Here is a 24,995-nt window from a genome sequence, read left to right as displayed (position 1 = left end):
TGGGGGAGAAAGGCTGAGTCCAGTAATGGTTGGGGCAGACAGCCCCGCTGGCTCTGCGAAGGAGTGGCTGCCGCTGCTCTCCCTCATGCAGAGGCCCTGCCCTCGCCCACCACCCACATGAGATGCTCCTGGACCATTTCCACACAGAAAGGAGCAGGGCTGCACCTGTGCCATAGGAGAGAAGCCCTGGACCATTTCCACACTGAAGAGGGCAGCACCTGTCCCATAGTGAGGGGAACACTGCCCTGGACGGTCTCTGGACTCTTGAAAATCCAGCACTGACTCCCCAACACCGACCCCCCCACACCGACTCTTTTCCTGGGTCAGATGCACAGATGCTGAACTTGGCAAGCCCACAGCAGAGTGGGCAGATCCCACAGACTCTCCATGTCTCCACGCCGCCCCCTTGGCTGTTTCTCTGGGGCACTCTCATCCCCCAAGTGCCAACGGGACCCCACCACCTCCAGCTTCCGGCACAGGCCAGTCCCCCTCCTTGTGGGCGGCAGCATTTCTGGAAGGCGCCATCACCTCCGCGGAGGGCGCGTCTCAGGGGGCCCCGAGATGCTCTGGGAAGCAGGCCCCAGCCCCAGGCTGCGCACACACCGTTCACTGCACTTCTCTAACCTCAGACCCACTCGGAGCACCCAGGGTGGGAGCACGAACACCCCCCCAGGGGGCCCCAACGCAGCCGCACAGCAGCCCCTTCAGGCTGTGCCGGGAGACTCGGAGCAGACACGCCTACCGGGCAGTACCTGAACCCAACCACACACGCAGCACACACGGTGCGCTCTGCCCTGGTGCCCAGAGGTGTGGGAGGGGAACTCGCCCACCTGTCCATCAAGGGCCAGCTGCCTCAGACCACAGGCACTGGCGTGGGCAACACCCGCCTCCTACTGCAGGGATGCTGGCTGGTCAGGGACCCACCTCCGCCCTCAGCTCTTCCCCAGCAGAGCGGATGTGAGCTCAGCCAGATGCACGGTCAGCTCCTCATGGGGGTGGGGAACATGCATGGCCAGGTAGCCGGGGCCGCCACAAAGAGCGGGAGTCAACACTGGGCTCCAAAGAGAGTCAAGCAGCAAACAGGGACCCAGTGGCATCGGGTCTCGGCGGTCAGAGCCCCATTTTGGAATTCAGGACATGGCCTTGAGGTCACAGAGGTGCGTTGTCTGGAAGCCGAACTCCTGTCAACAGTGTGATGTGTGACTTTATTGGGTTCCCTTCTCCTTTCCACCCCTGAGCAACAGAAATAGCAGAGGACAAATTTACACATAAAAGATGAACAAGAGGCCAGGTGCGGTGGCTCACACCTGTAATCCCAGCACTTTGGGAGGCCGAGGCGGGCGGATCACAAGGTCAGGAGATCGAGACCATTCTGGCTAACACAGTGAAACCCTGTCTCTACTAAAAAATACAAAAATCTAGCCGGGCGAGGTTGTGGGCGCCTGTAGTCCCAGCTAAAGGCAGGAGAATGGCGTAAACCCGGGAGGCGGAGCTTGCAGTGAGCGGAGATCGCGCCACTACACTCCAGCCTGGGGACAGCGAGACTCCGTCTCAAAAAAAAAAAAAACAAAAAAACAACATTAGCCGGGCCTATAGTCCCAACTACTCAGAAGCCTAAGGCAGGAGAATCGCTTGAACCTGGGAGGCAGAGGTTGCAGTGAACCGAGATCGTGCCATTGCACTCCAGCCTGGGCGACAAACTCTCGCAAAAAAAAAAAAAAAAAACAGCTGCTCAGCTTCCAGAAAGCGTGGCGGCCGCAAACCAGGAGGCTGGGCTGAGGAAGAGCTTGGAGCCCAACGAGAGGGCAGGGGAGGCTCCAGGCCTGGGGGAGGCACGGGAGGCTGCTGAGCCCACCCATGTGACCCAGAGGAGCTGTGCTGACTGGGCAGCCTCTCAGGGAGACCCCCACATTCCCTGATGATGGTTTCCTGGCGCCTGACGGCAGGGTGGCCCCCACAGAGAGGCACACACGCACCCAGATGCAAGTCACGGCCAGTGTCTGACAAGCACCAATACCCTGAAAGAGACGAGGTCACTGCTGTGGTGTGGGCATTTGTCTATTGAAACGCGTGCTGAAACTCACTTGCCCATGCAGCCTAATTAACAGGTGGCATCTGCAGAAGGTGACCTGACCATAAAGGCTTTCTCCTCACTAATAGCTTAATGCTGTCACCAAGGGACAGGTTCACGATTCCAGAAGTGAGTTCACTGTAAAAGGGTGAGCGTACAGGAAGAGCGTACCACCACGTGAGCGTACAGGAAGAAGGCCCGTGCCAGCCTCCAAAACTGCAAGCCAATCTATTTCTGCCCATGATAAATTACTCCATCTTGGGTATTCTGTTACAGCAGCACGACACAACTGAGTCACCCCACAGAAAAGCCTCACCCTCACCAGGACTCAGGGTGACTGGATGACCCAGAGAATCTAAGTGGTGTAGGCCGCATACGGTGGCCCACGCCTGCAATCCCAAGGGAGGCCAAGGCAGGTGGATCCCTCGAGGCCAGGAGGTTGAGACCACCCTGGACAACACAGCAAGACCCCATCTCTACAAAAAATAAATAATTTTTAACAAGACATAAAACTAGAAATGACAGCCAGACAGGAGGACTAAGTTTAGTGGTCTGCAGCACTGCGAGGCGATGAGAGTCAACACTACAGTTTCAAACAGCCAGGATACCAAAGGTCCCAACACTGAGAAACAGTAAACGAGATGATGGCTGTGCTGATTACCAGGAGCTGGACGCTTCCCAACGTCGCCACGCCCCGCATACGTGCACAATTATTGTATCTCAATTAAGAGCACAGCAGTGAGAGGCCTGGAGTGAAAAGAAACTGGGAGGCCGGGCGCGGTGGCTCACGCCTGTAATCCCAGCACTTTGGGGAGGCCAAGGTGGGCGGATCACCTGAGGTCAGGAGTTTGAGACCAGCCTGGCCAACATGGTGAAACTCCGTCTCTACTAAAAATACAAAATTACCCAGGCGTGGCGGTGTGCGCCTGTAATCTCAGCTACTCGGGAGGCTGAGGCGGGAGGATCACTTGAACCCGGGAGGCGGAGGTTGCAGTGAGCCGAGATCGCGCCACTACACTCCAGCCTGGGCAACAAGAGCAAAACTCCATCTCAAAAAAAAAGAAAAGAAAAAAGAAATGGTGACACTTAAATACTCTCATCCAGCCAGCCTTGCCCTCACAGAGCCTCTGTCGCGAGGTACCCTACCACATGGGGACCCCACGTGAACCCCTGTAACCCAGCAGCAGGACTGTGCTAACATGCCCGGCCCTGAAGACAGAGGTCTCAGCAGAGGTGCTGAGGGAGCTGAGGGAGGTGGAGAATACGCAAGGAAGGCTACAGGCGGCCGAGCCCTGGAGGCGCCGGAGCTGGCGAGGGAGCAGCCATTAGCCCTGCAGCACCGTGGTGGGCCGGCCACGAGAGAGGGGCAGAGAAGGGACGCGCACGCGAGTTGGGCAGATGCTCCTAATGAGGCCCCCACGTGCTCTCTTGGGAAGGCACTGAGCTCTGTTAATCTAAACAAGCTAAACAAGACAGAAGGCTCCATCCAGAAAGCTCTGCACAGTCGGGTCTGCACTGAGGACCACACGGTGCCAGGAAGGACCATCCTGGACAAGGAGCGTGATGTATGAGCACCTTGGGCCCATGTGAGCTGCGTGGACATAGGCGTGGCCCAGGGAGTCATGGCTTAGGGCGTGGCACCTGGAGACGACCCTGCCCCTGCACACACACAGGCGCAGCCGTCTTCACCAGCCCCTGCCCCTCACTGGCTGAACTCGTAGACAGGCTTGCTCTGGGTTCCGTGAGAGCTCTGAGCACAAGGAGCTCTTGCCACGCCTGACAACCCCAGAGACTTTAATTTGTACGCACCACCTTAACAAGCCCAGGAGGACTCAGGAATTTCCATGAAATGGAACCCGAAGTAGGTGAGAAGATGGGAGGGGGTGGTCCGTGGAATAAAACAAACATGGAATCAAGCAGATGGGCAGAGATCAAAGAAAGAGGGGCGCTGCCAACGCTGCCACACACTCTGGATTCAACACCATCCCAGTCCAGACGCCAGCAGGCCTGGTGTAGAATTCTACAGTTCACGTGGAAATGCCAAGGACCTAGAATGGCTGAAGCGATTCTTAAAAAGAACAAAGTTGGAGGAGCAACAGGTGAGTGGGAGACTTGATGAGGCTGCAGGAGTCGGACGGGGGCCCTGCCACACAGACAGACTGCAGAAAGTGCGCCTGGAAACAGCCCCCACGTGTGCACAGTCTCGGGGCGTGACGAGGGCGCCAGGGCACCTGGTGGGGCAGGCACGTCCTGACACCACCTCTGAGGCTCCCCCTACACCAAGCATGGAAAACACAGCAGGAACAGTAAGAGAAGCAGCAGCCACCAAGAATCTGAGCAAGGAATGTGTCCCAGAATTAAGGCATCGGCGAACAGCTGCCCTACTAACGAGAAAGAAAAAGAAGGAACAAAGGACTCAGGCTACTGAAGGCTAAGCAGGAACCGCCCTGCAGTTGGTGTGAGCTGGGCAAACCCTGTGGCCACCTCAGATGCGCCTCCCAGCCATCACCGTCAGTCCACGGCCCCAGGTGTGGTGTGGACCATGGCATGTGGCCTCAACCAACTCTTAATGTGTCTACAAAAAATGTACAGACACCTGGGGCCGCTGGGGTGGGCCGCAGGTGACAGACACACAGTGTGACTTGGTTTCAAGTGGCCTCTCTCCTACGCTGACTTAGAACAGCATCCAAGCTGCAGGTGTCTCTGGACAACCCTCCACCTGTCCTTTCTCATCCCAGGTTCTGGGCCTGCTGGTCTGTCTGGGTGGGGCCTGCTGTGTCAACTGAGGCAACTCCAGTCTCAGCTGGCACACGGGGGCCCTCTGAGGCCAAGGGGCCCTGGGGAGAGGGGGGAGAGGACCCCAAGTCACAGGAGCCAGGTGCTCTTTTAGGGCCCAGGGACCGTGACACAGGCTTAGTAACAGGGACCGACCCCACGTTACTGCTTTCAACAAAGAAAAACCATGGCCGCATGGACAGCACTCTCTCCTCCAGCTCACACACAAGGAGAAGGCCGGGCACGGTGGCTCACACCTGTAGTCCCAGCATTTTGGGAGGCAGAGGCGGGAGGATCACTTGAGCCCAGGAGTTCAAGGCTGCAGTGAGCTGTGATCACACCACTGCTCTCCAGCCTGGGTGACAGACCCTTTCTCAAAACACAGAAAAGACAAGCTGTAGAACCTGAAAACCAGGCAAGACAGGCCCCTGACCTTGTGACCCCTCCACTATTACCTGTCACAAGGAAAGGACGACCTAATGGGAATGTGTTTATAGATCGACACAAAGTCTTAGAGAAATAAGCAAATTACCCCTGCCCCATGGCACACCGAACTGTTGTATGCCATGTTGCCCCGTGGTTAGAACTCACGTATCCACAAAATGCTGTCAAAGACGATGTGTGCTGGCTTGAGTTTCTATGCCTCCATTTACTTATTTTTTGGACAGGTCTCACCGTCTCCCAGGCTGGAGTGTAGTGACACGATCACGGTTCACTGCAGCCTCAACCTCTCAGGCTGAAGTGATCTCCCTACCTCAGCCTCTCGGTGGCTGGGACTACAGGTGCCACCACCACAGCCACTTCTGTGATTTTTTGTAGACACAGAGATTCACCATGTTGTCCAGGCTGGTCTTGAACTCCTGGGCACAAGCAATCCACCCACCCTGGTCTCCCCAAGTGCTGGGATTACAGGTGTGCCCAGCTGTTTGCTTCTATTCCTTTAGGGGAAGAACTAAGTTCCTCTGCAAGTCTATCTACAGAGACGCTCAGGATTTGTGGCAAAGCAGCCAGCCGGCTCAGCTGCCGCCTACTCCAGTCTCCAGACACTCTGCTCTCAAGGGGACATTCTCCACCCTGAGGGTCCTCAGTGATTCAGAGGGTGGCTTTTGGAAAGAAGATCGCAGAGATGCATTCACATTTGTGGCCTTCCATGCACACAAATCCTCCCCACATAAATTCCAGTATTTTCAAACTGAAGTGTCTGGAGCATTTCTTAGCAGTCAACTTTTACCCCCCAGGCAGCCTAGGTCACACGCTTGACAACACCCCAGTTGTGGGCTGTGTGGGTACTACAGGCAGCAAGCCCCTCCGAGGCCTCCAGGAAGCATCAGAAGACCCTCTACTGTGGACAGAGATGCTGGAGCAGCTCAGACACGAGGGGGCCGCTACTGCCACTGCCACCGCCACGGCAATGACAGGTGCGGCTCCCACAGAACGCAGGTCCCGACCGAGGCCTCGTCCTCCTCGTCCGCATGGCCTGATCCCACTGCTCTGGGGCTGTCCACCCGCAGTGGTGGCAGCGGCTGCTCTGCCTGGAAAGGCTCTGCTTTGATGCTGGGTGTGAAAGATGTCCAGGGGCCTCAGGCGTCACTGCCATTGTACATGCTTACAATGCAACACCATCGTCACTGTGGGACCAGCCAGGGACACCCACGTCATCAAATCCTCCCCCCAAATCTGGCTGCCACACCCCCACCGAGGCGCGCGTGGACCTCGCGGCCACAAGGGCCGCAGCCTCAGCCTGGCTCCCCCGCCGTGTCCCGCTCTGTGCTGATACACTGCTCCCTCCTCAAGGGTCCTTGTGGGGGACACGGGACCGCAATTCCTCTGTGGGGCCAGGATCCAGAAGGCTCTGAAGGCCCACACTCCCCGGTATGTGGCCTGCGGGTGTGGGGCCACAGCTGTCACTGGCCGAGGCACCCGCACAGCACACAGTGACCAGGGCTGGTCGCCCCAGGGGCACGGGGCTTCATCTACCTTCCTCTGTGCCTATCGCTCTTCTTTCCTTCCTTCCTCTTTCCCTCCCTCCCTCCTTTCTTTCTTCCTTCCTTCCAGAAACTGCTGCATACCCTTTCAGAATAAGAGCCCGTGCCCGGTACAGGGAGACCCTCACAGGGTCCGCCTCTGCCAGCGCGAATTGGGCATTTCGCTCTCACTGCAAAATGTGCGCCCTCATGCCAGGGGCCACAGCTGAGACGCAGAGAACCCTGGCCAGCTTGAGGAGATGCCCCAGGGGAACGCTGGAGTCAACAAATGTTATTTGAGGACCCATAACTGCTACACAATGAAGAGCGGAGTTAGGCAGGAGGGAGCAAACTATCAAAGAAGAGAAAGGCAGGGCCCGAGGAGAACGCTGCAGGGTGAAGCAGCAGCAGGGCCCAGGCTTCCCAGCAAGGCGGGTCCTGAAGGGCCTCATGAGGTTCCTCCACTGTGTGAGGCTTGAGCTGTGGCAACACCTTCCATTGACAGTGATCTGTGAACCCTTAAGGCGACAGAAAGAAAACAAAAGGACACATGTGTGAGCCCTGTGAAGGACCAGGACAGTCAAGAGGCCGAAGGAGTCCATGTGTGAGCCAAGAGACGCTCCGGGACCACAGCTCAGCCCAGGCCACACCGAGCAGGCGGGGCCCTGGCCAAACACAGCTCAGCCCTGAACTCCCAAATCAAAACACCACCACTGGCTGGGCGTGCTGGCTCACGCCTGTCATCGCAGCCCTTTGGGAGGCCAAAGCTGGAGGATCACTGGCGTCCAGGAGTTTGAAACCAGCCTGGGCAACATAGTGAGACCCTGTCTCTACAAAAAATACAAAAAATTAGCTGGGTGTGGTGTTGCACACCTGTAGTCCCAGCAACTCGGGAGGCTGAGGCAGGAGGATAGCTTGAGACCAGTAGGTCAAGGCTGCAGTGAGTCGAGATCTCGGCACTGCACTCCAGCCTGGGTGACAGAGCAAGATAATATCTCAAAACAGCAGCAGCAAAGATGAAGTCATTTACAAAAACACAATCCTAATTGTGCCAGTAAACCAGAAACAGCGTCTGCAGCCCAGAGACAGGAGATCAGCCTTGGAGACAGGAAGCAGAGGGGCCTGTGGTGTGGCTGGTGGCACCTGCAGCCCTGAGGCAGGGGTCTCCCAAAGCGAGCTCTGAGGGTGCTGGGACACAGCATGTGTGATGGAAGAGCATCTGGATGAGCTTGGGCGCCTGGAATCTTCCCACATCTCCCTGCCAGGGAGACTCGGGAGCATTTCCAGAAAATGCCAGGCTTTCCTTTCCATGTATTCAAAAAGGGGAGACCTCAAGCCCTCCCCACACTCTGGAACAAGCTCGGAGCAGTTCCTGGGGACCAGGCACATTTCTGGGGCTTCCCTTCCTGTAAGAGGAAGCCTCCCAGCTTCCATCTGCTCCAGGCCTTCTCCATGGGGCGGACAGCGTGATGCACCACAGCTCCGCACAGGGTTTGGGGCCCCTCGAGCAGAGCAGGGGACACAGGAGCACTGGCAGGTGGGCAGGGTGTGGACGACGGTGACAACAGGACCAGGGGCCACCCTGGTGAACCTGACAGGTCTGGGACAGGCTCACCTGTGTTTGAATGAGGCCTCCGTGGAGACCCCTAAGGAAGCAGAAATGAAGGCACGCTCCAGCTGGAGTGACAACCTGAGTCACCTTCCAGGAAGACACTGGCAGCTCACGCCCTGCACCCGCCCATGGAACTCACTTATCATTCCACCAAGCCACTGCTGTCCTGCAAGGCCAGGGCTACAGCCCACAGTTGGACCATCCTGACCCCTCGTCCTGTTAGTCCCACCTCCCATCTGTCAGCACCGTCTTCACAACACAGGAAGAGGCCAAGCCCTGAGCCCCGGGTCCCACAGCAGCTGGTGGCAGAGGTAGAACTGGCTCAGGCTGCCCTTGGGACCAGGGGGAGGCCGGAACCCCCTTAGGGCAGGCGACCTGGCCTCGGCCTCTCTGCCTGTGGTGGTGACCCCTCTGGAGCCCCTGGGGGAGTCTCAGGCAGCCTGTGCAGTCCCTCCCTGCACGCGACAGTCAAATCCCATGCTTAGGTCAGAAAACTCGGCCACATCCACATAATCCTTCAGTAAAAATACTAAAGTTACCTTGGGGTAATATATTACACCACGATACAGTATCAACATAATTGCTTAATACAGTAGGAGCCCAAAAGCCTCATGTGACTGGCAGCTCTACTGCAGTATTTGTTTTTTTGCAGTGGTCTAGATCCAACCCTGCAATGTCTCTGAGGTGTACCTACAGGCCTGAAAGGGCCTGAAATCTCTACATATGCATAAGGAACTACAAATTTCACAACAAAAAGACAAACAGCCCAATTAAATGATGAGCAAAGGATCTGAAAAAACATTTCTTCGAAGAAGAAATACAACCAACCATAATGTACATGAAGATGTTCTAGCCGGAGGCGGTGGCTCGTCCCATAATCTCAGCACTTCGGGAGGCTGAGGTGGGCAGACTGCTTGAGCCCAGGAGCTCGAGACCAGCCTGGGCAACAAGGCGAGACACTAACTCTTAAAAAAAAGGAAAACCAAAAAGACCATAGAGGCCAAAGCTGCGACCCCCCATGCCGGGTGTTCGGCATCCAGGCTAGAGCTGACACTGTTTTCAGGAAAAGCATTTCCGGACTCTCCACTTGGTCATGAAGTCTTTCTTTTTTTTTTTTTGAGGCGGAGTCTCGCTCTGTTGCCCGGACTGGAGTGCAGTGGCCGGATCTCAGCTCACTGCAAGCTCCGCCTCCCGGGTTTACGCCATTCTCCTGCCTCAGCCTCCCGAGTAGCTGGGACTACAGGCGCCCGCCACCTCGTCCGGCTAGTTTTTGTATTTTTAGTAGAGACGGGGTTTCACCGTGTTAGCCAGGATGGTCTCGATCTCCTGACCTCGTGATCCGCCCGTCTCGGCCTCCCAAAGTGCTGGGATTACAGGCTTGAGCCACCGCGCCCGGCCCATGAAGTCTTTCTTAAAGCCCATCTGCCACCTCCTCTCCCTCAACAGCCTCTCTCATCTGCTCAACTGGGCACTGGCTTTGGAGATGAAAACTCTGGGATGGAGTATGAAAGCAGTAATAGAAAAGACTGGGGCCAGCTGGGTGTGGTGCTCACACCTGTGATCCCAGCACTTTGAGAGGCCAAGGTGGGAGGACTGTGTGAAACCAAGAGTTTGAGTCCAGTCTGGGCAACAGAGTGAGACTCTGTATTAAAAAATGTAAAAATGTAGCCAGGTGTGGTGCCACATGCCTGTAGACCCAGTTACTTAGGAGGCTGCTGTGGGAGGACTGCTTGAGCACAGGAGGCTGCATTAAGCAGTGATCACGCCACTGCACTCCAGCCTTGGTGAGAGTGAGATCTTGCCTAAAAAACACAAAAACAAAAACAAGAACAACAACAAAACGCCGGGCGCAGTGGCTCACGCCTGTAATCCCAGCACTTGGGAGGATCACAAGGCGGGTGGATCACAAGGTCAGGAGTTCGAGAGACCAGCCTGGCCAACATGGTGAAATCCCATCTCTACTAAAAATACAAAAAAAAAATTAGAAAAAAAAAAAAAAAAAAAAATTAGCCCAGCGAGGTGGCGGGCACCTGTAATCCCAGCTACTCGGGAGGCTGAGGCAGGAGAATTGCTTGAACCCGGGCAGCAGAGGTTGCAGTGAGCCAAGATCGCGCCACTGCACTCCAGTCTGGGCAACAAAGGAAGACTCTATCTCGAAAAAAAGAAAAAGGAAAGGAAAGGAAAAGAAAAAACTGGTGCTAGGAACCCAAATTATGATTTCCTGAAAAAATCCTTTTTCGAACTGAGTTGTTTATTAGTCAAAGGTTTCAACCAAATCAACGGAGAACCATTCCCAATAACAGATCATTTAAAACGTTTTTGTTCCAAGATCACTGGCTCACGCCTGTAATGCCAGCACTTTGGGAGGCCCAGGCGGGCAGATCACGAGGTCAGGAGATCGAGACCATCCTGGCTAACACGGGGAAACCCCGTCTCTACTAAAAATACAAAAAATTAGCCGGGCGAGGTGACAGGCACCTGTAGTCCCAGCTACTCAGGAGGCTGAGGCAGGAGAATGGTGTGAACCCGGGAGGTGGAGCTCTCAGTGAGCCAAAATTGTGCCACTGCACTCCAGTGTGGGCGACAAAGCAAGATGCCGTCTCAAAAAAAAAAAAAAGAAAAAAAAAATCACTGACAAGACTTTTTTTTTGGATGGAGTCTCGCTCTGTCTGCACCCCAGACTGGAGTGCAGTGGTGTTACCTCGGCTCACTGCAACCTTCATCTCCCAGGTTCAAGTGATTCTCCTGCCTCAGCCTCCGGAGTGCCAGGGATTACAGGTGCCGCCACCACACCCAGCTATCTTTGTTGGCCAGGCTGGTCTCCAACTCCTGACCTCAGGTGATCCGCCCGCCTCGGCCTCCCAAAGTGCTGGGATTACAGGCGTGAGCCACCGCGCCCGGCCAAGATCACTTATCTGGAAGGAGCTTCAGTGGTCCTTCTGTCCTCCTTCCTAAGTAGAAACAGGCCCTCAGTGCTGACAGTGTCCTCTCCTTCCTGAGTGGAAAGAGGCCCTCGGTGCTGACACTAGAACTGGGCAACCATCAGTGAATACAGAACGAATCAGGTGGTTTCCTTTAAAGCTAAATACACTAAGAAGGACATCTTCAGTAACATGTTAATTTTTGGTTTTATAAGAATTTGTTATATTTTTGGTTTTTATCAATTCTGTTATTCACAGACAAATTAAACTTTAATATTTATATCTACATTTTACTGCTGCAGAGAAAATATATGACTAATAAATAACATTTAAGCCTAAAGGGCTGGGGGCGGTGGCTCACGCTTGTAATCCCAGCACTTTGGGAGGCTGAGGCAGGCTGATCACGAGGTCAGGAGATCGAGACCATTCTGGCTAACACGGTGAAACCCCATCTCTACTAAAAACACAAAAAATTAGCCGGGTCCAGTGGCAGGCGCCTGTAGGCCCAGCTACTCGGGAGGATGAGGCAGGAGAATGGCGTAAACCCAGGAGGCGGAGCTTGCAGTGAGCCGAGATCGTGCCACTGCACTCCAGCCTGGGCGGCAGAGTGAGACTCCATCTCAAAAAAAAAAAAAACACAGGCCGGGCGCGGTGGCTCAAGCCTGTAATCCCAGCACTTTGGGAGGCCGAGACGGGCGGATCACGAGGTCAGGAGATCGAGACCATCCTGGCTAACACGGTGAAACCCCGTCTCTACTAAAAAATACAAAAAACTAGCTGGGCGAGGTGGCGGGCGCCTGTGGTCCCAGCTACTTGGGAGGCTGAGGCAGGAGAATGGCGTAAACCTGGGAGGCGGAGCTTGCAGTGAGCTGAGATCCGGCCACTGCACTCCAGTCAGGGCAACAGAGCGAAGACTCCGCCTCAAAAAAAAAAAAAACATTTAATCCTAAAGTACGTGACTCTTACAAAGCCTGTGGAGGAACGTGAGATGGAAAGACCAGGCCACGGACGAGGTAGGATCTGGGCCACTCCTGCCTGCGTGTCCATGTGCAGGTGAGTGGACAACTCCCGATGTCTGTATTTGAAGTCCAGTAGCACACTGAAAATAATCCCATAAAAGCTTTATTTTAAAACATCAATATTTTCAATAGTGAAAAATTATTTCGGATAACTTAAAAACATAAAAGGGATACAGTTTTTCTTTTTTCGTTGAGACGGAGTCTCGCACAGTGGCCTGGGCTGGAGTGCAGTGGCACGACCTCGTCTCACTGGAACCTCCACCCTCGGGTTCAAGCGATTCTCCTGCTTCAGCCTCCCGAGAAGCTAGAACTACAGGCGCCCGCCACTGCACCCAGCTAATGTTTTGTATTTTTTTTAGTAGAGACGGTGTTTCACCATGTTGGCCAGGCTGGTCTCGATCTCCTGACCTCGTGATCCGCCCACCTTGACCTCCGAAAGTGCTAGGATTACAGGCGTGAGCCACCGCACCCGGCTAATTTTTGTATTTTTAGTAGCAACGGGGTTTCACCATCTTGGTCAGGCTAGTCTCAAACTCCTGACCTTAAGTGATCCACCCACCTCGGCCTCCCAAAGTGCTGGGATTACAGGCGTGAGCCACCACACCAGGCCAGGATACAGTTTTTCAAACTGCTTCTAAGAGAGGTGGACCCAGAAGGCCTCTGACCTGCACCGGTGGCTCTAGGCAGACCTGGAATGTTTCAGAAATGCACATTCTTGGGCCCCACATCAGATGTGCCTAGTTGGGAACTCTGGGGAATGCAGCACTCTGGCCTCTTAACAAGCCAAGCCTTCTGGGTGATTCTGACACGTATCAAGTCTGGGAATCACTAGGCCTACGCCCTGTCTTAAGACTGGGAAGAATGACTAAGACCAGAAAGCCAACTGCCTGCCCTCCCAGCTTCCATCTCCTCCCAGCTATTTGCAGTGCCACCAGGTTTATCACCTTAGAGCATGACAGCCACAGTTACCCAGAGAGAAGAGGAGGAGACACAGGGCTTGGGGACGACGGCATTCAAACAGGTACCTGATGACTGCAAACTTCGCATTCTATCTACAGGCAGCACGTGTTGCTGTTACTTAAAAACAAAAAAACCCTCAGGTAGTTAGTCTTCCCCAGAGAAGGTTCCAGACCTTGTTCTTTCATAAATTTGGGGAGAGGCAGGGTGGTGCTGAGTCAGAGTAGGAGGTACCTGCAGGTTTCAAGGTCTCTGTTCCTAACATTCAGTAAGGATTCGAACGTCGTGAGAAAGACTTCTGACCTTTACCCTCTTTCAGAGAAAGTGTGTCGTGGGCACAGAGACAGTTTTAGTTGGTAGCTTTGGATTTGCCTGCTTGAGATCCTGCAAGCGGCAGGATCAGGCAGCACAGCCACCAACAGCCCGCATGTACCCAACCCAGAGCAGCGGGAGCCCACACCTGGGCCAGGCCCCAACGCCAGAGTTGACTCGGCAGCTGGCAGGGACTCCCACCCTTTCCACACTCCGCAGTGCAGGGCGAAGGCAGATCGCCGGGTGTCGGCGCGGAGGTTCTGGTCTCTACTTTCAGTTTTCTATGCACGGGCCACCGATGGACTTTCAGAGCAAAGCGCACAGAAAAGCAGCCCTTCTCCCACCCTCAGCAACACAGCACCGCCGCAGGACACGCAAGGCCAAGTGAAAAGACAGGTGGCGGTTCCACACAGGAGCTTGGCGGGCCACAGCCTACCGCCATTTCAGGCTGCTTCCAGGCCACACCCAGGAAATCTACAAAAGGCGAGAATATTTTTCTCTCTCAAGTTATGAGAAACCCTCATCTCTTTTCAGACAGGGCCTCCAATGGGAATCCCATGACAGCCGACTCCATGACCACTTCCTACAGCATTACTAGATTTCCTGCAGCTTCGAAATGCAAACATTTCCTCAGACAAAAGTTAAAATCGTTACAGTCAGAACCAAAACCCCGAGTGAGAAGGGTCTCTGCTCCCCAGTACCCACACCCGCGGGGAGCCACCGACCGGCATGTCTTACCATTGTTCACCTGGCCGTGGACCGCAGTGGGGACTGATGCCACATGAGTGCCGTTTTGTGTGACAGTTTTTATTGGTAGCTGGTGTTGACCTAGAGGTGCCTGTTGTACTATGGTCACCGTCTGGACCGGGGTGGTCTGTGCCGTCTGAATGATCCGGCTAGCAGTGCTGAGCGTGGCGTGGCCAATGGCGGGGACAGGTTCTACTTTCACTGAAATTAAAAGGAAAGAAACGACACTAATATTACTGGAAAGCAAATAAAAATCTTGCCAGTTTAAAACATAATAGTCAGATGGCTACCACACTTGCTAGAAAATGTCTCTAAAACAAATGGCAAATTAGAAAAAGATGAGCAGGCCAGGCGCGGTGGCTCAAGCCTGTAATCGCAGCACTTTGGGAGGCCGAGACGGGCGGATCACAAGGTCAGGAGATCGAGACCATCCTGGCTAACACGGTGAAACCCCGTCTCTACTAAAAAATACAAAAAAAACTAGCCGGGTGTGGTGGCGGGCGTCTGTAGTCCCAGCTACCCGGGAGGCTGAGGCAGGAGAATGGCGAAAACCCGGGAGGCGGAGCTTGCAGTGAGCCAAGATCCGGCCACTGCACTCCAGCCTGGGTGACAGAGCGAGACTCGTCTCAAAAAAAAAAAAGAAAAGGATGAGCAAATCTTTTTTTGTTTTGAGATGGAGTTTCACTCTCATTACCCAGGCTGGAGTCCAATGGCGCAATCTCAGCTCACTGCAACCTCCACCTCCCGGGTTCAAGTGATTCTCCTGCCTCAGCCTCCCGAGCAGCTCGGATTACAGGCGTGCGCCACCACACCCGGCTAATTTTGTATTTTTAGTAGAGATGGGGTTTCTCCATGTTGGTCAGGCTGGTCTTGAACTCCCAACCTCAGGCGATCTGCCTGCTTCAGTCTCCCAAAGTGCTGGGATTACAGGAGTTGAGCCACTGCGCCCAGCCAAGGATAAGCAAACCTTACAGACGTCCAAGAGTGTGAGGCTGATGGGGCGGCCTCTCCTCCTTTTCCCCATTGCCCACCTTTGACTTCCCTGTGATCTCCGTTCTCCTGGGGCTCTGCCTTAGGAGGGGCCAGCATGGCTGCCGGGGTGACCACGGCTTGTCCAGAGACAGTGTACGTGTTCGCTGGGGCCAGTCCGGCCACACTGGTGACCGATACCGCTGGGATCTGGTGGACGACGTGAACCGTCTGCACAACGGGTGGCTGGGAGGTCGAGGTGGTCACTGGGGTGGCCACAGTGTAAGTGACAGGCTTGATGGCCTGTGGTAGCTGCCGCTGGACGGTGATTAAGACTGGCTGACTGGACAGAGGTGACCCTGGTGAAAGACACAACAGGACTGACACTTACAGATACTGACTTCTACAAACAAAGGTTCCCACACTCAGCACCGACAAGCAACATACAAACTTTAAAATATAGGATGTGGCCCTATTTCACCTCACAATAGTAAAGTTACTAAGAATGAGGGAGATGTAGTATTTTAATAGGGGTATTTAACTCCTATCTCTAACTGCTAAAAATGCAGTTTTAGCTCTATTTAGATATCTGGTAACACCTCTTCCCACAGTTCTTTCTTTATGAAAAAGAAAATGTCAATACTCAATATAAGAGGAAACTGGGCTGGGCACGGTGGCTCATGCCTGTAATCCCAGCACTTTGGGAGGCTGAGGTGGGAGCAGTTTGAGACCCACCTGGGCACAGGGAGACGCTGTCTCTACAACAGATATTAACTGGGCATGTTGTGTGTGTCTGCAGCGCCAGTTATTTGGGAGGCTGAGGAGGGAGGGTTGCTTGAGCCTGGAAGGTGGAGACTGCAGTGAGCCAAGAACACGCCGCTGTACTCCAGCATGAGTGACAGAGCAAGACCTTGTCTCAAGACAAACAAACAAAAAAAATTAAAAAGAAGAAGAAACTGCCTCTGTAGGCCAGAAAGGCGAGGGCCGCACTCACCTAGGACCACACCTTCCTCCTGCGAGGGGAGCAGAAAGCTCAAAAACGGAGTGTGGCTGTCACAGAACCTCCAGCACCCAGCCTCTACCCTTTGTGGTTTGGGGGCTTAGAGCAGAGAGAGAGAGACGTGGCTGTCACGGGCCACTGCCAGTGGGCAGGGGAGGGCTGTTCTCTGGCCCAGGAGGGCCAGTAATCCCAATTGATCCAATTCACATGCCTGTCAACTGTAACAGACTTAGTTTGGACACATTTCCACACTATGTTTGTTTAATTCCCCAGGGCACACATTTTTACTCCACATTATGACTTTCTAAGTAAACTGCAAACTGTTTTACCTATTCCTTAAAATGGACATGTTAGGCTGGGCGCGGTGGCTCACGCCTGTACACCCAGCACTTTGGGAGGCCAAGGTGGGCGGATCACGAGGTCACCAGGTCAAGAAATCGAGACCATCATGGCCAACATGGTGAAACCCTATCTCTACTGAAAATATAAAAATTAGCTGGGCGTGGTGGTGCGTGCCTATAGTCCCAGCTACTCGTGAGGCTGAGGCAAGATAATTCCTTGAACCTAGGAGGCAGAGGCTGCAATGAGCCAAGATCGTGCCACTGCACTCCAGCCTGGCCACAAAGTGAGACTCCTCCATCTCAAAAAAAAAAAAAAAAAAAAACTGACATGTTTTTGCTTCCAGTGTCTAGTTTGTCTACTTCATGTTTTTTTTTTTGGGGGGGGGTGTTTCATGGATTTTTGAATGACAAACTAAGAAACAGGTTAATTCTAAGTTATTTCAGGCATCTACTCAGTATCGTTTAAAGAACGTTCATTCATTTTTAAAAAACACTCCCAGTGCTACTAGTTTTCCAAGGCCTATAAAATCACACTCAGGTACTAGTATAAGGTACAGAGGGACAGGGAGGCCTCCAGTCCAGCTATTTCTTCTCTGTGGAGCCCAGGCATCCGCGTCTGGCTCATGCTGTCTGGCCTTCGCTTCCTCTTCCACTGTCTCACCTGGTGCGCTCTGGGCAAACCGGGCTTCCTGGATGACAGCGAGTTTGGGCTGTGCGGCGCCAGGCTCAGGCTCCAGGGGGGCCGGCGAACCTTCCCTCGACAGGCTCTCAGGGGTCTGGGCGCCACTAGAGTGAGCAGACAGCACTCCAGCGTGATTGGGAGAGGCTGGGGCACTCCTGTGTCACCGAGAAGAAGACATTGCATGTTTACGCACTCAGAAAGCACTTCGCAAAGGGGGTGTCATTTGTCTCCTGACAACCAACTACTGTTAAGTTCTACTTCTCTGTACGCCTGTGAACTGAGCGGGACAGTCGGGGAGACAGGCTCAGCCTGTGTGTGACAGGGCTATCACAGGCCCCTTGCCCACATACGCAGCATGGCTACGGGGCAGGGCTGGCTGCCCTCTTTAAACAGCTCCTGTGCACAGACGTAGGAGCCAGCAGCGGGCAAGTCAGTGGGCACTTAAGACTGACATTATGCTCATTTATTTTTCTGGTTAAAAACAGTATTCATGAAGCTAAAAACAAGGATTTAAACTCAGGCAAATTAACACTGTAAGTCAACACAAGTTTAAGCAGCTGAAAAGTAGTGTGTCTGTTTTTGTTTTGAGACAGAGTTTCACTCTTTTGTCCAGGCTGGAATGAAGTGGCGTGACCTCGGCTCACTGCAATCTCCGCCTCCCGGGTTCAAGCAATTCTCCTGCCTCAGCCTCCCGAGTAGCTGGGATTACAGGCGCCCGCCATCACGCCCGGCTATTGTTTTTGTAGTTTTAGTAGAGACGGGGTTTGACCATATTGGCCGGGCTGATCTCCAACTCCTGACCTCAGGTGATCCGCCCGCCTCGGCCTCCCAAAGTGCTGGGATTACAGGCGTGAGCCACCGCGCCCGGCCTAAAAAGTAGTTTTAAAGAACTTTTCCGCCGGGTGCGGTGGCTCAAGCCTGTAATCCCAGCACTTTGGGAGGCCGAGGCGGGCGGATCACGAGGTCAGGAGATCGAGACCCTCCTGGCTAACACGGTGAAACCCCATCTATACTAAAAATACAAAAAACTAGCCGGGCGTGGTGGCGGGCGCCTGTAGTCCCAGCTACTCGGAGGCTGAGGTGGGAGAATGGCGGGAACCCGGGAGGCGGAGCTTGCAGTGAGCCGAGATCGCGCCACTGCACTCCAGCCTGGGCGACACAGCGAGACTCCGTCTCAAAAAAAAAAAAAAAAAAGAACTTTTCCTGTGCCAAAGGAAAGGAAAAATGTCACCACGGCACTGGCGTGAACAATATGCGACGAGCCCCACACTGAGCAATCACTGAGTGGAGTGCAGTTTAAACTTTGCAAACGGTCTCAAATGTTTCAACCACTAGAACCAGAAACGCCTGGGCAGCACTCAACACTTTTGCTCAAATCCCCATCCCAACATTTAATCATAATGCATTTGGTAGTTCCTTCATTTTCAAAAGGAAATTTTCCCAATACATTGAAGGTAAGTTTAGTGAGCATGAAGTGAGGCCTTTTGCTCCTCTTTTTCCTTACCTAGAAGAGAGCGGTCCCAGAGGGGTTCTAAAGCAGGGCACGCCCCTAGGCCGTCGTTTCCTAAAAGCCTGTTCTATTAATTTGCTTTCAGAGGCTGGGTCTATCCTCCAGAATGAGCCTTTGCCTGGTTCTTCCTGGGAACGTGGCACTTTGATGAAATAACGATTCAGAGAGAGATTGTGGCGAATTGAATTCTATGAAACATAAAAAAAAACATAGAATTCGTATATTTCTTTGCCAAGATATAAAAACATGTCCTAGTTTTAGTGCCCTCCAAAGCAGAAACCTCGATGTTGGGCGCTGGCAGACTGCAAGAGTGAATTGTTTTTCTTTTGCGTCACACGGGTAATGTACTGACAACTCACAAGGTCTGAGGGAGGCCCGTCCTACACAGGAGTGAAAACCCAGACATCATGCTTACAAACGACAACAGAGAGTGACGTTTACGGGCTGTGCTGTGTGGAAGGAGCAGCCCTCCCCGCTTGGTGAGCAACTCTCAAGGGAAGTAGCAGCCTGGGGTTTGAGCCCTTCAGCCCAAGGCTGCTACGGGCTTCCAAAGAGCAAAGGACACTGCAATCTGGTAGAACAGGCCCAGGAGGCAGGGTGGGGAGCAGGGGAACAGGAGGGATGCGCAATGCACACAGCGCGGACACAGGCCATCTCTGACTCCATCTCCTTTCAGGGTGGGAAACCCAGGACTGCGACTCTCAGCACAGAGCATTCCAGGTGGAGTCAACGACTTACAGCTGCCAACCTCTCCCTGCTTGGAGACACACAGAGCTGATGTGAGCTATTCTGTTAAAATACTTCATTGCAGCACACCAACATGGCACAAGTATACATATGTAACAAACCTGCACATTATGCACATGTACCCTCGAACTTAAAGTATAATAAAAAAAAAACTTCTTCACACAGAATTAGCTTACAGGATCTGTCATGCCAGTAAAAGTAAATTAATCCAGTATAAAGTATTTGGCGAACCAGCAAAAAAGAAAAATGAGCAGGAGGCTGAAAATCAGGATGGACATCATCTTCCAGGAAGAGAGAACTTGGCAAAGTGCCTCTGTTTTTTATTTGATCCTTGAAATAATTTCATAAGGTACACAGGAAAAATTTCCCTCCCAGCTTCTCATCAGTGCATCATTCTTTCTATTAGGAAAAGCCAGACGGGCGCGGTAGCTCACTTGAGGTCAGGAGTTTGAGACCAGCTTGGCCAACATGGTGAAACCCCGTCTCTACTAAACACACAGAAATCAGCCGAGCACAGTGACTTGCACCTGTGGTCCCAGCTACTCAGGATGCTGAAGCTGAAGAATCGCTCGAACCTGGAAAGAAGAGGTGGCAGTGAGCCCAGATCGTGTCACTGCACTCCATCCTGGGCAAGAGAAGCAAGACTCCACCTCAAAAAAAAAAGGCCAGCTAAAGGTTTACAGACAACCTGAAGAAAGCCCCCGCTGTGACCTGATTCAGGCACCATCACAGCCAAAGCCGGACAAAAGTCATGGATTCACAGAAACATTCCATTAATTTACATTAATGTGTAGATTTAAAATTAAGCTATTAAAGTGTTAAAACGGTGATCACTCAAAACAAAATCTGAACCTACCCAAAAAGTCATTTCTAAATTTCCCAATTAATCTTACTAGAATCGCAAGCCTCGGAAATTGTCAAAGGTGACTAAGAAATCCAACATATAAAATAAAACTTTACAACCAGTCTCGGTGGCTGTTCAAGTGCCATGCTAACACCGCTGGGCCCTGTGGACGGATGGGAGCTACTTGGTGGGCGACATGAAGAGGGGGCGAGGCTGTGTGTGGGATTTTGGGAAACTGTTTACAGATGCAGGTGTCACATGAGATTTCCAATATTCTAATAACCACAGATATTTGCTATGATGTTTTATTTGGCTTTAGCTGACGCCCAATCTTTCTATCAAGTCCTCCAGAAAATCAAACATGACTGTTACTGGTGCCCCGACAAAGAGAAGGCAAAGCTTTGCCAACTGCTCTCAGAATTTTAAGTGTGAAGAAGAAGGTAGATTCTGAGACTGTGACCGATTTTAAGTGTGAAGTAGAAGGTGGATTCTAAGACTGTGACTGAAGAAAAGCAAACCCAGACGATGGTAATATAAAACTCTCAAGCAGTGCAAACGGCAATCCCAGCCACTGCCTGAGAAGGTCGACAGTTCCCCTCACGCTGTTCTGCCAGGACCAGTCCTCCTAAGCAGGGACTCAGAAAGAACTGCCCCACACGGTGTCCGACGCTGGAGAGCAGAAAGCAGCCAACCATCCCTGGAGTGAAGACTGTGGCTGTACTGACTGACGCAGAGTCATTTAATTTGCATGCTACTAGGAGGAAAGAAGGTCAGTACAGTGGGAATCTGGAAGCAGAAAAGGTGACTTCAGGACCAGACTCCAGCCTTGTGAGCAGAAGAACACGACATGGGCTAGAAGCCCTGCTCCTGCATCACCACCACCATCACTTACGAGATGAAAAGTCGGTCTGTGGAATTGGGGAGCTGCTACTTTCTGTCCTGAAAACATACAAGAACACAGTCTGCATCATCAGAATAGATTCTAACCCATTTTATTCTCCAATCCATCTCCCTAACAACAACTTCAAGGGCAAATGAGGAAAGATTACTTGTGATTTGCCAGCTAACAAGACTCTAGAAAATATGGGGAAGTAATGAGACATTTAATGTAGACACAAAAAGAATAAATTAACTATGTTTCTGAGGTAATTTAAGGCCATTGTAATTTGATCAAACCCAGGATGGATGTACCTTCATTGTTGCTACATGTACTAAAACCACATTGACTGGACTCTAAAGATTCAGAAATTATAAAGCTTTCAGAGAAAACGTGGGCTGTTATTCTTTAATGCTAAACATGAAGAAAAGGATGTGCAATTCTGAGCAAATTATCTTTCTCCCAAAGGCTTTCCAAATTGAGCGTCTACTGAAAATCAGCCCTCCCTGAGCACCAGCTCCCTCCCTTCCGGGGCTCTCCTCTGTGCCTTCCTGGTCAGCCTTCCTAAGCAGACCTCAAGTTTCTCCAGGACAGTTTGTCTGTCTAACCCCGCCCAGCCCTGAGTGCCCTCCAGTGTGCGTTCTGCACAGTAAGGACGTGTGCAGAAACTGAGGAGAGGAACAGGCCAGGCTCCTTTCAGAGGAGGGTCTAACGTCCAGGAATGCTTCCAAAAGAGCAGGGGTGAGGGTGAGTCCAGAGCACAGTACTTCCTTTGAAAGAGATCAAGGGATGGGCACAGTGGCTCATACCTATAATCCCAGCACTTTGAGAGGCCGAGGTGGGTGGATCCCCTGAGGTCAGGAGTTCAAGCCCAGCCTGGCCAACATGGCAAAATCCCATCTCTAGTAAAAAACACAAAAATTAGCCGGGCATGGTGGCGCACATCTGTAGTCCTAACTACTCAGGAGGCTGAGGATGGAGAATCACTTGAACCCAGGAGGCAAAGGTTGCAGTGAGCTGAGGTTGCGCCACTGCACTCCAGCCTGGGCGGCAGAGTAAGACTCTAATAAAATAAAAATAAAAGGAACCAGCTCTAGTTCCCTTGGAGGCTGAGAGCCCCATCTTTTCAAACTTTTCACAGTCACAACAATTATCTCAATTCCGGGTTAGGTAAAATTATAAAACCATAAAAAATCATTTTGGAGTCACCGAGGCCCGGATCCGCAGTGTTGGCGGTGCGCACAGAGGGCCCAGCGAGGCGTAGAGACCAGACCAGCATGTGGGCACAGCCGGGTACCCAGGGCTGGGCCTGGCGCACAGGTGCTGACATGACTGGGCAGTGAGTAGGCTGCAGCCTTGGTTGCGAGGCCTTCACCTGGTCGCCTGCCTCGCCCTGCATGCAGGTTGGGCCACAGGCAGGGCAGGAGTCTATTTGGGGCGGCAGTGATGGACACCTTAGAAGAAGAGAGCTTTGTGCTGTCTTTCTCTTCCGCCTCTGATGAATCTGATATTGTGGTAGGATATTTAGATGACATTATCATGGATGACGAGTTCCAGTTATTACAGAGAAATTTCACCGATAAGTACGACCTGGAGTTTGAAGACATGGAAGAGAATAAACTCATCTACACATCTATTTTTAATGAATACATTTCTTTTTCTTTTTCTTTTTTTTGGGATGGAGTTTCGCTCTTGTTGCCCAGGCTGGAGTGCAATGACGCGATCTCAGCTCACTGCAACCTCCGCCACGCGGGTTCAAGCGATTCTCCTGCTTCAGCCTCCCGACTAGCTGGGATTACAGGTGCCCACCACCACACCCAGCTAATACTGTATTTTTAGTAGAGACATGGTTTCTCCACGTTGGTCATCTGGTCTCGAACCCCTGACCACAGGTGATCCACCGGCCACAGCCTCCCGAAGTGCTGGGATTACAGGCATGAGCCACCGCGCCCGGCCTGAATACATTTTATTGGTAGAAAACTGTATTGAAGAATGGCTGCTGCAGCGGATTCCTAGACTCAACACGGCAGCTTTCACCATCACATCACAGCACCATAAAAATGAAGCAGCGGGTGACACACTCGACATGCTGCTACCTTCACAGATTCTTTGGACTACAGAGCAGAAAAAGAAGGCCGAGGACCAAGGACCAGACTTAAGCAGTCGCTTGGTGTTGACTTCGCTGTGTCAATCATCTCTGTGCCAGCTTCCCAGAACAATCTGCAGCACTGGGTCCTCCCTCCAGCCAATGAACTGGGAACATTCTGGATGTCACCGGCCCAAGAGGCTCAGCTCATGATGACAGAATACATCTTGGAAAAGGACTGACTCTGTTTTGTAACTCTTCATTTACATTAAGTATTGACAGGTCAAAACCAAAATGACCTAACCCTTTCTAGACCTATTTCTCCCGAAACACCTTCTTGTATTCATTAACCGTAGTACTCCTCCCCCGTTCAAGTAGACACTTCTCTCAGGAGCTTCTGAGTCAGACGCCTCTGGAGCGAGCCCATGTCAAGCACTCCATCTGGGGGCCCCTTCCCCAGCACACATGCTGGTGTGTACATGCGGACGAACCCACGGCCGCCACCCGAGCACACACGCTGGTGTGTACATGCGGACGAACCCACGGCCGCCACCCGAGCACACACGCTGGTGTGTACGTGCGGACGAACCCACGGCCGCCACCCGAGCACACACGCTGGTGTGTACGTGCGGACGAACCCACGGCCGCCACCCGAGCACACACGCTGGTGTGTACGTGCGGACGAATCCGCCTCCACCCGAGCACACACGCTGGTGTGTACGTGCGGACGAATCCGCCTCCACCCGAGCACACACGCTGGTGTGTACATGCGGACGAACCCACGGCCGCCACCCCAGCACACACGCTGGTGTGTACGTGCGGACGAACCCACGGCCGCCACCCGAGCACACACGCTGGTGTGTACGTGCGGACGAATCCGCCTCCACCCGAGCACACACGCTGGTGTGTACGTGCGGACGAATCCGCCTCCACCCGAGCACACACGCTGGTGTGTACATGCGGACGAACCCACGGCTGCCACCCCAGCACACACACTCGTGTGTACGTGCGGACGAACCCACGGCCGCCACCCGAGCACACACACTGGTGTGTACGTGCAGACGAACCCACGGCCGCCACCCGAGCACACACACTGGTGTGTACGTGCGGACGAACCCACGGCCGCCACCCCAGCACACACGCTGGTGTGTACGTGCGGACGAACCCACGGCCGCCACCCGAGCACACACGCTGGTGTGTACGTGCGGACGAATCCGCCTCCACCCGAGCACACACGCTGGTGTGTACGTGTGGACGGATCCGCCTCCACCCTCTGTCCCAGCAGGCTCTGCGTGAATCTTTACGTATTTGCACCTCTTTCTCACATGGATCAGTTTCACTACTTCACCCTCAATGAGGTTCCTGATGTCTATCTAGGGTGTTACGCCCAGCTTGAGATTTTGGAATCTCCTGTGATCACAGCTTGTCTCGGCTGCAGGAATCCACAGAAAGAGGCGTCCTCCGCATAGAAGCTCCACGTGAGAAGCCGCCCCCAGTCTTAACATTTGCAGTCCTTGTGTCACTTCATTCTGGGCCAGATGTGGCCCCACTTTTTCTAGAA

The 24,995-nt window shown here is 53.0% G+C and overlaps 1 protein-coding gene, 1 non-coding gene and 1 pseudogene across 3 annotated transcripts in view; 1 reads left to right on the top strand and 2 right to left on the bottom strand.

Annotated features, from left to right (window-relative positions):
• FOXK2 (forkhead box K2) overlaps nt 1-24,995 on the bottom strand; it is an 85,647-nt gene that overhangs the window by 3,528 nt on the left and 57,124 nt on the right. For both annotated transcript variants that reach the window (XM_033181714.1, XM_033181715.1), the window contains exons 5-8: nt 18,875-19,068; nt 17,350-17,525; nt 15,410-15,706; nt 14,370-14,579 (exon numbers count right to left, since the gene is read on the bottom strand). In XM_033181714.1, coding sequence (XP_033037605.1) covers nt 14,370-14,579; nt 15,410-15,706; nt 17,350-17,525; nt 18,875-19,068 — 877 coding nt within the window. The remainder of the gene's footprint in view (nt 1-14,369; nt 14,580-15,409; nt 15,707-17,349; nt 17,526-18,874; nt 19,069-24,995) is intronic.
• LOC117068129 lies at nt 19,210-19,310 on the bottom strand. Its single transcript, XR_004430987.1, has one exon. It is a non-coding gene; the product is annotated as a small nucleolar RNA U13 (small nucleolar RNA).
• On the top strand, nt 22,763-23,676 carry LOC117066551 (annotated as a pseudogene).

Source organism: Trachypithecus francoisi, unplaced genomic scaffold (assembly GCF_009764315.1).
Source record: "Trachypithecus francoisi isolate TF-2019V2 unplaced genomic scaffold, Tfra_2.0 Lachesis_group20, whole genome shotgun sequence".
NCBI lineage: Eukaryota > Metazoa > Chordata > Mammalia > Primates > Cercopithecidae > Trachypithecus > Trachypithecus francoisi.
The sequence above is the reverse complement of the archived record's forward strand: the minus strand, read 5'-3'. Positions and strand labels throughout refer to the sequence as shown.